This window comes from Cynoglossus semilaevis, chromosome 6 (genome assembly GCF_000523025.1).
Source record: "Cynoglossus semilaevis isolate Cse_v1.0 chromosome 6, Cse_v1.0, whole genome shotgun sequence".
Taxonomy (NCBI): Eukaryota; Metazoa; Chordata; class Actinopteri; order Pleuronectiformes; family Cynoglossidae; genus Cynoglossus; species Cynoglossus semilaevis.
Genome location: NC_024312.1, coordinates 8,749,779 through 8,759,966, shown reverse-complemented (window position 1 = coordinate 8,759,966; position 10,188 = coordinate 8,749,779). Strand labels below are relative to the sequence as shown.

General features: G+C 39.2%; 2 protein-coding genes across 2 annotated transcripts in view; both read right to left on the bottom strand.

The window, feature by feature from the left end:
• Window positions 1–288: 288 nt before the first annotated feature.
• LOC103380016 (annexin A2-A) lies at window positions 289–5,733 on the bottom strand. Its single transcript, XM_008311786.3, has 13 exons — window positions 5,594–5,733; window positions 4,967–5,024; window positions 4,791–4,884; window positions 3,785–3,879; window positions 3,587–3,700; window positions 3,372–3,462; window positions 3,055–3,134; window positions 2,477–2,536; window positions 1,835–1,928; window positions 1,661–1,756; window positions 1,156–1,214; window positions 757–879; window positions 289–682 (listed from the first exon to the last, which is right to left on the bottom strand). Exons 2-13 carry the CDS (start codon window positions 5,012–5,014, stop codon window positions 623–625), a joined length of 1,014 nt encoding a protein of 337 aa, XP_008310008.1. The 5' UTR covers window positions 5,015–5,024; window positions 5,594–5,733; the 3' UTR covers window positions 289–622.
• A 206-nt stretch (window positions 5,734–5,939) lies between these two features.
• The window catches only part of ice2 (interactor of little elongator complex ELL subunit 2), an 8,738-nt gene continuing 4,489 nt past the window's right edge, over window positions 5,940–10,188 (bottom strand). Inside the window, exons 11-15 of the mRNA XM_008311789.3 lie at window positions 9,154–9,283; window positions 8,071–8,155; window positions 7,802–7,852; window positions 6,614–6,848; window positions 5,940–6,158 (exon numbers count right to left, since the gene is read on the bottom strand). Of these exons, the coding sequence (XP_008310011.1) occupies window positions 6,009–6,158; window positions 6,614–6,848; window positions 7,802–7,852; window positions 8,071–8,155; window positions 9,154–9,283 (651 nt within the window). The 3' untranslated portion in view covers window positions 5,940–6,008. The remainder of the gene's footprint in view (window positions 6,159–6,613; window positions 6,849–7,801; window positions 7,853–8,070; window positions 8,156–9,153; window positions 9,284–10,188) is intronic.

Below are 10,188 nucleotides of genomic sequence, written 5' to 3'. Positions count from 1 at the left end.
TTATCCTGGGAGACCGCAAACTAAACAGCAGAAACACACTGTATAGATGCTTGTTTAGTGCTTATGCAAATCATCAACTCTGCCAGAGGTAGAATTAACATTTTTAATTAAAATATTAGCGCCAAACAAACACGGAAAAACACACTAATGATTAGCTCATCCTGACGGAACCTCGTAGCGGGAAAAATCTCCCATACTTTTTATTTTACTCTTTTACCCCAAGTTTTAAATGATTAATTTATAATAATACAATATACTCATTAGCATGGGTGTTAAGAATATTAATTCTTTTTTTTCATTTGAGTTTTAATATTCTTATATAGAAATTGTATTTACATTTTTATTGTGCCTATTTTCTATATCACGTTAAAGATTTGACAAGTTCGTGTCTGCAACGGTTTTAGCGCATATACGTTACTCTGGCGCCATCCAGTGGATGCCCCAGTGTACGTCAAGTAAATTAACCCACGTCATGTGTAGAAACAATACTCCAAGAGCGCGACTTTATTGTCTGTCTGGTAGAACAAAAGTACAGATTCTTCATGTGATCACCGTGAATGACGTGTATTCTATATTTGTGTGCAGAAAAGGAAGAAAACAAAATGCTTCTGACTATTTTTTGTTACACCTCTGGTCCACACAGGCTGAGCAAAGCCTTTTGATAGTCTCCCTTAGTGTGTTCCTGCAGAGAAAGTGCAAGTCAGAGATGGACTGATGGATGGGTAGAGTCAGGGTTCAGAGTTTGTTCATTCTTACCAGAATGGTCTTTTGCAGCGACTGTCCATGGTTGGCCTTGTATTCGGAACAGATCTTTCTCAGATCCACCTCACAGCGTGACACGATGATCCTGGTCACCACCTTCTCTTTGGCTCCTTTACTCTGTGCAGACAAACACGAGTCAGCATTTACTAAAGTTAAACACGTTCTAAACTTAACTCCAGCACATGATGCAACACGGCTGTAAGAAAACACTTCTGCTAACTTTGGGTTCTGTGCTGCTGAAGCAAAACTGTACTTTTAGAAATAATTGCCTTAAAAAAACCCCAAAAAAAACAAACATTTGCTCCAAAAAAGCAAACCAAAAATAAAAGACCTTATCGTCATCATCATGAGCCATATTTCAAGAAGAACACAAAGTCCACTACTGGAGCCTACCTTCATGGCTTCGTTCAGTTTGTTGGCAAAGAACAACTGCTTGTTTTCAAAGCACTGAACTGAAAAATGAAAGAAACAAAAACTTGAATTAGGGATAGTGGGAATATTTGTGGATATTTTTAAAACCATGTATGTGATTGTTAAATACATGTTGTATAACAAGGTCGCCCTCCCTCCTCAACCAAATGATACACTCGATTAACATGCTGTACAAACAGGATTAGATTAGATCTTTATCTACGCTATAACAAAAAAAAAGTAAAAAATGCAGTGGGGGCTACAGTCATGATTAATATCATGATCATGAATAATCGTGATTAATCAAAGCTACCCTGTGATTTATATTTTTTGACAGCCCTAATTTAAAACAACTGATTTTATCTTTTTGTTTTTATATGAAGTGTACTAAACTCTCTTGATGTTTCTGGTTAGGGATAATGGGTCTCTGCAAATGGTGTGATACATGTCATGGCCAGTAGGAGGAAGTGGTCAAAGACGGTTGTACCTAGTACCAGGAAGGACTTCTGTAAGTCTCCCTTCACTTCCTTGGTAATACTCTCCTGCATGTCGTACGGGCTGTAGTTCCTGTACCTCTGAAACACTGAAATGTCAAAAAGAGTTATTAACTTTGTTTGGGTGGTGAAGCAGTAAAAAACGTTAAAAATAGAGGTCGCTGTACCTCTCTGCAGGTGTGGTACACTTCGCTCAGACATAATGGAGATCCAGGTGGCTACATCTGTGCCCTTTATCTTAATGCCGGACTCGTAGAGTGCCTGTGATGAATCAGCAAAACACAAGTTACCAACAAACACTTTATACCTCTGATTCTGTACCACAGCTGCGCCAAAATGTCCCGCACCGCAACTGCAGTACACGCGCTCCCTCTAGTGGTTAAAAGGGGACATAAAGCAGGGTGAAGGCAAAACAATTGGAGTTTACAGTTCTAATCAAGACATTCATCTAATAAGAACAGAACATTTTTTAGCACCCAGATGTAAATGTATTTGTAGCCACAACTGAAACACAACAGCAAAACAGCAGGAACACATGACTGCAAACCGTTCTTGTCTTATTCACTACTCCATGATTTATAGTGTCCTGGATTGAGTTAAGACGCGACAACAAGTCAATCACATATATTCACATGTATTCCTAATGAATCAATGTGTAAAATAAAAAAATACACATTACGGACAAATGTAACACTGTTGAAATCTTTAACCTCAAAAAATAAAATATTTTAGTTGAAAACTTTAACCTCAAAAAATAAAATATTTTATTTTATTTTAAAAATATCACGACTTTAAGTTGGTCAACTTACTCTGGCATCTGAATCCACCTTCTCGTAGTCAACAACAGAGCCTGGTTCGTCCCTCTTGGTCTGTAGAGAAATGACAGTGTTCTGTTTGTTATTAAACATTATGTATCTCTTGGCAGAAAATAAGAATAACGTTTTTTTTTATTTACTTTGATCTAAATCAATAACCTGTTTTTTTTTCAGCTAAACCATCTCCTCCATTAGCCCCAAAACTGCTGATGAGTCAAGACTACAATACATTGTAGATAATTGTCTACAAAAACGTCACCACTAAATACATCTAAATTAAACATTCAACTTTTCATTACAGATATTGATACAATGAAAATCATAATGATTGAGCAATTACACCAAAATGGTTTATGTTAAAAGATGTGTTAACTACTCAACACTCCATGCCTAAGTCTCAAACCTAGTGGGTTGACAGAGGTACTGCAGAGGGGACATGACAAATTTTTAGATGTTACATTTTGCACGTAAACACATTAAAACAAAATGTGAGTATGAGAATCTGTGCAATATAGCTCAGTATTGAATGAAAAATTGTGTAAAAAATGTTTTTGGTTTTTATTATTTCTCACCTGCACCAAAGCCAAGAGAAGTTTGGCAAAATTTCCAGAGGTGTCACCGGCAACGTCTTTGTCCAGCTCCTTCTTGAACACTGTTGGAAATATTTTACTGAACCGTTTCTGTCTTTGTTTGTATCAGCACTGTAGTCTGTGTGGCTTTACTTTGCAAGATCAATACAGTATCAAGACTTTCAGACTCAGACTTAAGAAATATAGCTTTGGGGTAAAACACGTTTATCACTGTACAGATGCACAAAAGCAGAGATGTCTTTGGACTTTTGTATCCCTCTATTTCAGTAAAGCAAATGTTGCGACTGGATGTAACTTACGGTCCTTGTAAACCGTCTTAATCTCCAGCAGCTCACTGTTGCTGCGCGAGCACAAAATCTCAATCAGCGTTTCCTCGTCTGTTCCTAAGCCCTGAGAAGACAGAAAAAAAATCAGACCAGATACATTCAGAAATATCCTGGGGTAATGTGAGCCTCTTCTCCAGTAGAGGGCAGTGTACGCGTTTGAAGTAATCTGTCTGATCAAGGTTCTTTACCTTGATGGATCCTCTGATTTCTGAGGCGTCATACTGAGACGTGCTCTTCATTAAACCAAGAATCAGTGATTCCAGAGAACCCGAGAGCGCCCCCTTGAGGGATGCGATCATATCCTGCAAAGGCAGTAAAAGTTAGATTTATTGTGTCCCAATACCTCTGCAGTGTTTCACCTGAAGCTGTGTCTCAGTCTGCTGTACCTTCTTCGCCCTTCTTTCAAATGCAAACGCAATCTCTCTTCTCTGGGCGTACGTTCGTTTCGTTAGAACATCAATGATGGTCTGCTCATCTACTCCTGGCAGCAAACAAAACAAAGACATCCGCACCAAATAAGTAAGACAGAAAGGACAAGAACCATGGCTCAACAGTTTGGAGAGATTGCAAAATTCCAAAATTGTAAGAATCAAAAGAGAAAATATTATGTGGTCACTACACTATTGAAGCTGCTAAAAATCAACTATGGCTTAAATAACTATCAGTATTCCCCACATTTTATGACTCCATTTAAGTTCGGTTAATAATTTGATTAATTTTGATCAAATCATAAAGACAGAATGTAGGCTGTCGGCTTTTTACTGTTAGATATAAAATAAATAATTCGATTTGTAGAAATCTGTTGTGTGATGTCACTTTGGTATTTGTCTTAGTCAGGCATTTCTGGTATGTGTGGACATAACTTGGCAACAGTGGCATTAAGAGCTGCTTGCAACACCACTGCTTTTGTGACGTCGTATTTGTCCACTGAGTCTGTTTTTTTTAAATTTATTTATCTAACAAAAATAATGAGTTGAAGTAAATCAGGGCTCAGTGCTCCCCCTGCTGGTGTATGTGAGAACTACTTTATTAACTTAACGGAAACAAAAAGTGAAACGCCTGCTAACTAAGTCATTGTGACACTATAATATAAGGCTGCTGCTGAAAACCAGTCAGACTCTAATCTCCATGAGCCAGAGGCCAGAGAAAATTTCCTGCCAACCCTGGCAGAGGTACAGACCTGGGTGTTTTCCCAGCATGGTCAAAAGATTTTCAGTCAAGCTGACTCATAAATACCATCTGAAAGGAGGGAGAGAGGGAGAGAGAGAGAGAGAGAGAGAGGGAGAGAGAGAGAGAGAGAGAGAGGGAGAGAGAGAGAGAGAGAGGGAGAGGGAGGGGCGCAGTGATTTTTTTTCGCAGTGATTTTTTTTCTTGCTGAGCTTTGTGCCTTACCTTTGGTTTTGATAGCTGTCTCTATTCTGGCAGCATCTTTGTCTGGGTCAAAGTCCCGAGCAGCTAGAACAGTTGGAAACTTGGGTTCATCAACCTGAGGAGGTGTGAGATATAAATAATGATAATGTGGAAAACAAACAAACAAACAAAAAGAATGGAAAATCTAATGTTGTTACCCCAGTGTTGATGGTGAGCTGTCCAAGAAACTCTGCTACCATAGCCATTGTTACAACTCTGTAAAAGGTCAACAAACATGTCAACACTTCTGATCAAATGCACTCAAGATCAATTAAGTTGTTTGTCCTGTCTGAAGAATTAATCACTCCCAGCTTCAGGGAAATGTTGGTTAAACAGCAGCACAGTCTCTGAACTGATTCATCAACACAATGTTTTCTATGCTGCTTTTTTTTTTATTCAGTGTTCTTGTACAAGCTACTGCCACATCATTATTAGAAAGCATTCAGAGAGTTCATGTGAACTCATTTTCAAATCCTCATACAGTCTGACTACAACCCTGTAGGAGACACACCCTGGAAAGTGTTACTTCATTCCTGTCCTGTCGGTATAACAAGAGTTGTACAGATTGTGCATATTTAGACCTATTTTTGATTTTGGAAAGAGAAAAAAAACCAATTCATGTTAAGAATATTTGAAAAACTAAACTTAAAAAGTGACACAAATGCAGTAAACATAAGTGCAAAAAAAATAATGGTACTAATCCTTAAACTTTGAAGTTCATATCTATTGTAGATAACTTTTAAGTTTATAAGTTATTCCAGACAAACATGTACACATGAACTTACCCAAGTAGAACAGGTAGAGGTGGAACAGATTTGTCCAGATGGTGAAGTGCGATGGGTGTGAAGGTTGAAGTTGTCAGACGGAGAAAAAGGGCTTCCTCATTCACCGCCCCTGACTGTGGTTCACTCCCCTCTCTACCCACTCAAGACTCCACCCAGTCTCACTCCCAACACAGACTGAGAGCTTCATTTCATTCACTTTACGCAACTAATAGAACATTATGTTGAAACTTTACTGCTAAAAATAAACACATGAATACAAACGAGGTTTATTTCTGCTCTTCTTAACAAAACATTCAAAAATATAAAAATATAGAAAAACAATCTGGGAAAAATACTATATAAATTATTTTCTTTTGGATTTAATAGATGATTTAGACTGAAACAGTGCTATATTTAAATATTATAATAAAGTGGTTTACACCGACTTCTGAATCAACTTTTTTATAAAGTTGTTTCTCCTTGCTGTACGTTTTGTGCATTTTTTCCACTTGTTTCCTCCTTCATTCCACTTCTTCGCCTGTGCAGATCCACGGTCATTGGGTTGAAATGGTTCATGTCGAGCCGCCTGGAAAAAAATTTAAAAAGACTCAGTTATTTCTAAAATAACCGTGTGCTTGATTCAAACACAGAAACACTCTATGCAGTTCAGGAATGTGTTTGTTTGAACGGTTCAGGAGCCGGCGACGAGTGGGAAAAGCAGAAGTCAATGCTAAAAACCTGTTTAATAAGCAGTTGTTTGCTTCTCTCGCTGCGAGGAATTTTAAACATGCATATGTCGGATGTGTCAGAGTCTAACACACACATACACAAATCAGACAGAGTTGTTGCTCATATTGTTTTGTTTTCCATAGTTGTGGCCTGTGGACAGGTGCAGTCAAACTGTGCCGATGTCTGTCACGTCAGCCTGTGTGATATACAAAGGTGCTTTGTGTACATGTGAAAAGGTGTGTATGCAGTACATCCTCAACAATGGCACACATGTAGCAACAGAGACAAACACAGAGACACACAAACACACACCTTTGGAGGAAAGGTGCAGGGAACACGACAGTGTGCTTGGTGGAACGGCAGGACCACGAGGGGATCTAGAGGTATCCACGGCACAAGGCCAGAAGCTGGGGGCTGTGGGACTGAGCCGTGGAGCTGCTGAAGGTTGTACGCCCCGCGACTCACTTTCCCAGGAGCTGCTTCTTTTAATAAGGTCACAAAAGGCTCCCCGGCCTTGTGTGCAATCAGGTACCGTCCTTCGTCTAACCTACAGAAAGAGTGAAGTCACGGGGAGAGTTTGTTAAATTCGGAAATGGCACAGAACATATTGAAACATGTTGGCAGTGAGTAATCTCATGTGTCAGCGTGAAACGACTGGAGCGCAGGTGAGGACAGCACAAAGACTGTAGGAGGTGATGCATGGCAGGAGGTTTGTGGAGTAATCGGTTGAGTAATACCTCAACAAACATTAGCGTCATGTACTTTGCTGAAGGCTGTCAGACTTCACTATACAAAAATGTATTATTAACCAGAGGCGGTGGAAAAAAAAAACGTGACATTTTTTCTGAAGATGAGCTGCAATTAAAAAAAAAAGAACACCTAACTCTGGAGACTGGAGAGGTAAAATGTGGCTGCTGACCTTTTACATTAAATTGAATGAAGTTCAATAACTAACATCACCAACCTTCTTAACTTCATACTGTGGATCCTAAAAAGAAACTGTGGAGCCCCCACCCCCACACTGACACGTTCACAGCAATTGCTTCAAACTTCATGACCTTATATTTAAAAATGTTCTGTTTTCAAATGTGTTTTGACCAATTGGGAGTTAAAGTCTGTCTGATTTTTTTTTTTTTGTCTTTGATTTTTATCCCCAATAAAGTGAATGACAACGACTTTATTCCTTTACTAATTTTATTAAAAAGCAATTTGTTATGCACTAATTAAATGTGTCTGTCACTCAAGTATAGTCTCTTACATCACAGAAGGTGAAGTTGGCCCTCAGATGACTTTAATGTGAACAAATTACCACCTGTTTACAGAGTTGACCTGTGTGACCTCAGGTTTCACTGAGTGGTTTTGATTTGTACTACACATCATTTTATCCTGTTTAACATGGAAAAGGATGTAAACATTGTAGAAGTGACACCACCGTAACAACAAGGAAGAAAGTGAGCATCAAAAAGACCAAGACGACTGGTTAGTTCCATAACCACTTACCTAGTTAACGTTTTTAGTAGGTGATGCAGGATATTCAGGGAGTTGGATGGTCTGAGGATGAGAAACAAATGTCACAGATGGATGTTTTGTTTTGTTTTTTTAAATATCAGGTTGCAATGACAACCTGAGGAGAAGACGTGGATTATACTGTAGATAAACAAACTAAATCCTAAGATTTAAACCTTAATAATTAAAAAAACATTATGAATCAGAGACAAGATTAGGTTAATCCTAATAAATCTCTGCCTGTCTGTGGTGATGACACTCACTTGAACCCACAGGAAATGTTCTGCATCCAGTCGACAGGCAGCTTCCTCAGCAGAGCTACTTTTGATGAGTGTGCATTGATGTGAGCTGCAGACAGAGACGGAGGGGATGAGAGAGAGAGGCGCAGAGAAAAGCTCTAATGATGCTGCACATCAGGGGCTTCACCACCTCATCTGTCATTGCTGGAGCTTACAAAGTCATTAGGCTGATGATTTGACAAACTCTAGTGAGCTGAGAAAAAAGTACCTGTTGTATTCCCCTTTTTTGCCCTTCATCCTTATTTGTTATTCACTCTTATTTCTGAGTTCCTTCAACTATGGACTATTTTAAAGCATGTAATCCTTACACAGCCATAAATATATATAAGTGGGTGAGCCGCATGATAAACCGCATGAGTCAAAAGTCACCAAGAAAATGAGGAACCTCTCTATCAGTGCTCATTGCTGCCATAAAAACTGTACATAATCTGTAGACAATACGAGGTCCGATAAAGCAGGAAGGTGTCCTCGTCAACTGTCTAAGGTCTAAGGTCAGTTCACACTCTGGTCCCCTGCTAGCCCTAATGGTCAGCGCTCTTCTTCTACCACTGGTGCTTACAGAAGCAAGTTACTTTCTAATGCAACACCTAAACCTGTCCACAAAGCAGTGAGACTCACCCAGGAGGAGGGGCTCTTTGGTTTTAATCCCAGGCTACAGATAAATTACACATGGTAGCTAATGTTCACTGGGCATAAACAGCATTTAGCTGAGCTACACACACTACTCTGTGGTGGAGTCCTAACTATCGACCGTGGCTGTTCTTATGGCAACAGAGTAAACGGAGATTAAACACGCAGGCAGCAGGATGATGAGTCATGAGAAGAATATTCCATTGGCCATGTGGGAGGATGTGCCTCCTTATGGCCTTTAGTGAACCAAGTGAGGGAGAAGGGAAGGGAAATAAAAAAACAATTGAGCAACAGAGAAGTTCCCTTAAGGATGTGCCTGATGTTAACAATACACCATATTATGCAACATGTGAATTTGATTTCCTGTCATGCAGGTGAATGTACAGAGCATGGAGGTGCTCTTGATGAAATATTTACCTATATATGAAATGGTGCTGGAGTGGAGCAGGGTCTCTGTCCACAGCTGGCATGCCTCACCCCTGGTGAGACACTCAACCCCGTAACTCAACTGGTACTCCAGTTTAGGCAGGACATGCACTGGAACAAGCTGATGGAGTAGAAAACATTTGGCTTGATTAAAATGGTCAGAGACAAAGATTCTAAACCTTGACACTAATGCACTACAGCACAACCTTATCAAGTTTCCTTCAAAAATTCTGTAGAAACTGTTTTGAAAAAAAAGAGCATTTTTTGATAGAGATACTTTTCCTCCCCTGTAACTACCTGGCTTTATTTTCCTACTTTGTAAAAAAGGTCATAGTTTAGATTTTTGTTTAAAGGAGTGCTTTTAAGTGGACAAGAGAGACACCAATGGCCAAAAGATATTAGCAGTGGTAAAGATCTCAGTTTCTCCAGAAACGAAACCAGTAAGAGACGTGTCTTGAAACAACAGAATACCTGCTGGGACACTGATGTGACCAGCAGAGCTTGGAATTACCAGGTCAAAAAAGGGAACTTAAGTTATTTAAATAAATAGAGTGGAGGTTATAGACCAAAATAATCTCTGCACCTCTTAGTCAGACTGGCGTCTGCTCGAGGGAACCTGATGACACAAAACAAAGCACAACTGACTAAGAAAACAAGAATTCAACCACAAACAAGTTGTCCATATTTGGAGAAGGCAGATTCTTCCAATGTGAAGCACTCCATACATTTACTTAAACAAATGGGGAAAATGCTGCAGAAATGCTCCAGTACAACTGGGTAAAACCTTAAGGCTTTATGGTGTAACACAAAAACAACAAAAAAGGTGGCAAAATATCATAATACTGATAGCTCAGCCAAAAAAAGACGAAAATCTGCGAATTAAACTGAAGAGCATGGTCCATGTCTATTCTGAGCTTGAGATAAATGGTTATTACTCTGTAACTATCTCTGGGAAATTAATTATGACTGTAAAATCTCATGTTCAGATATGCCTCGTCAAAACTTGCAGGTGAACACAAAAAGTTT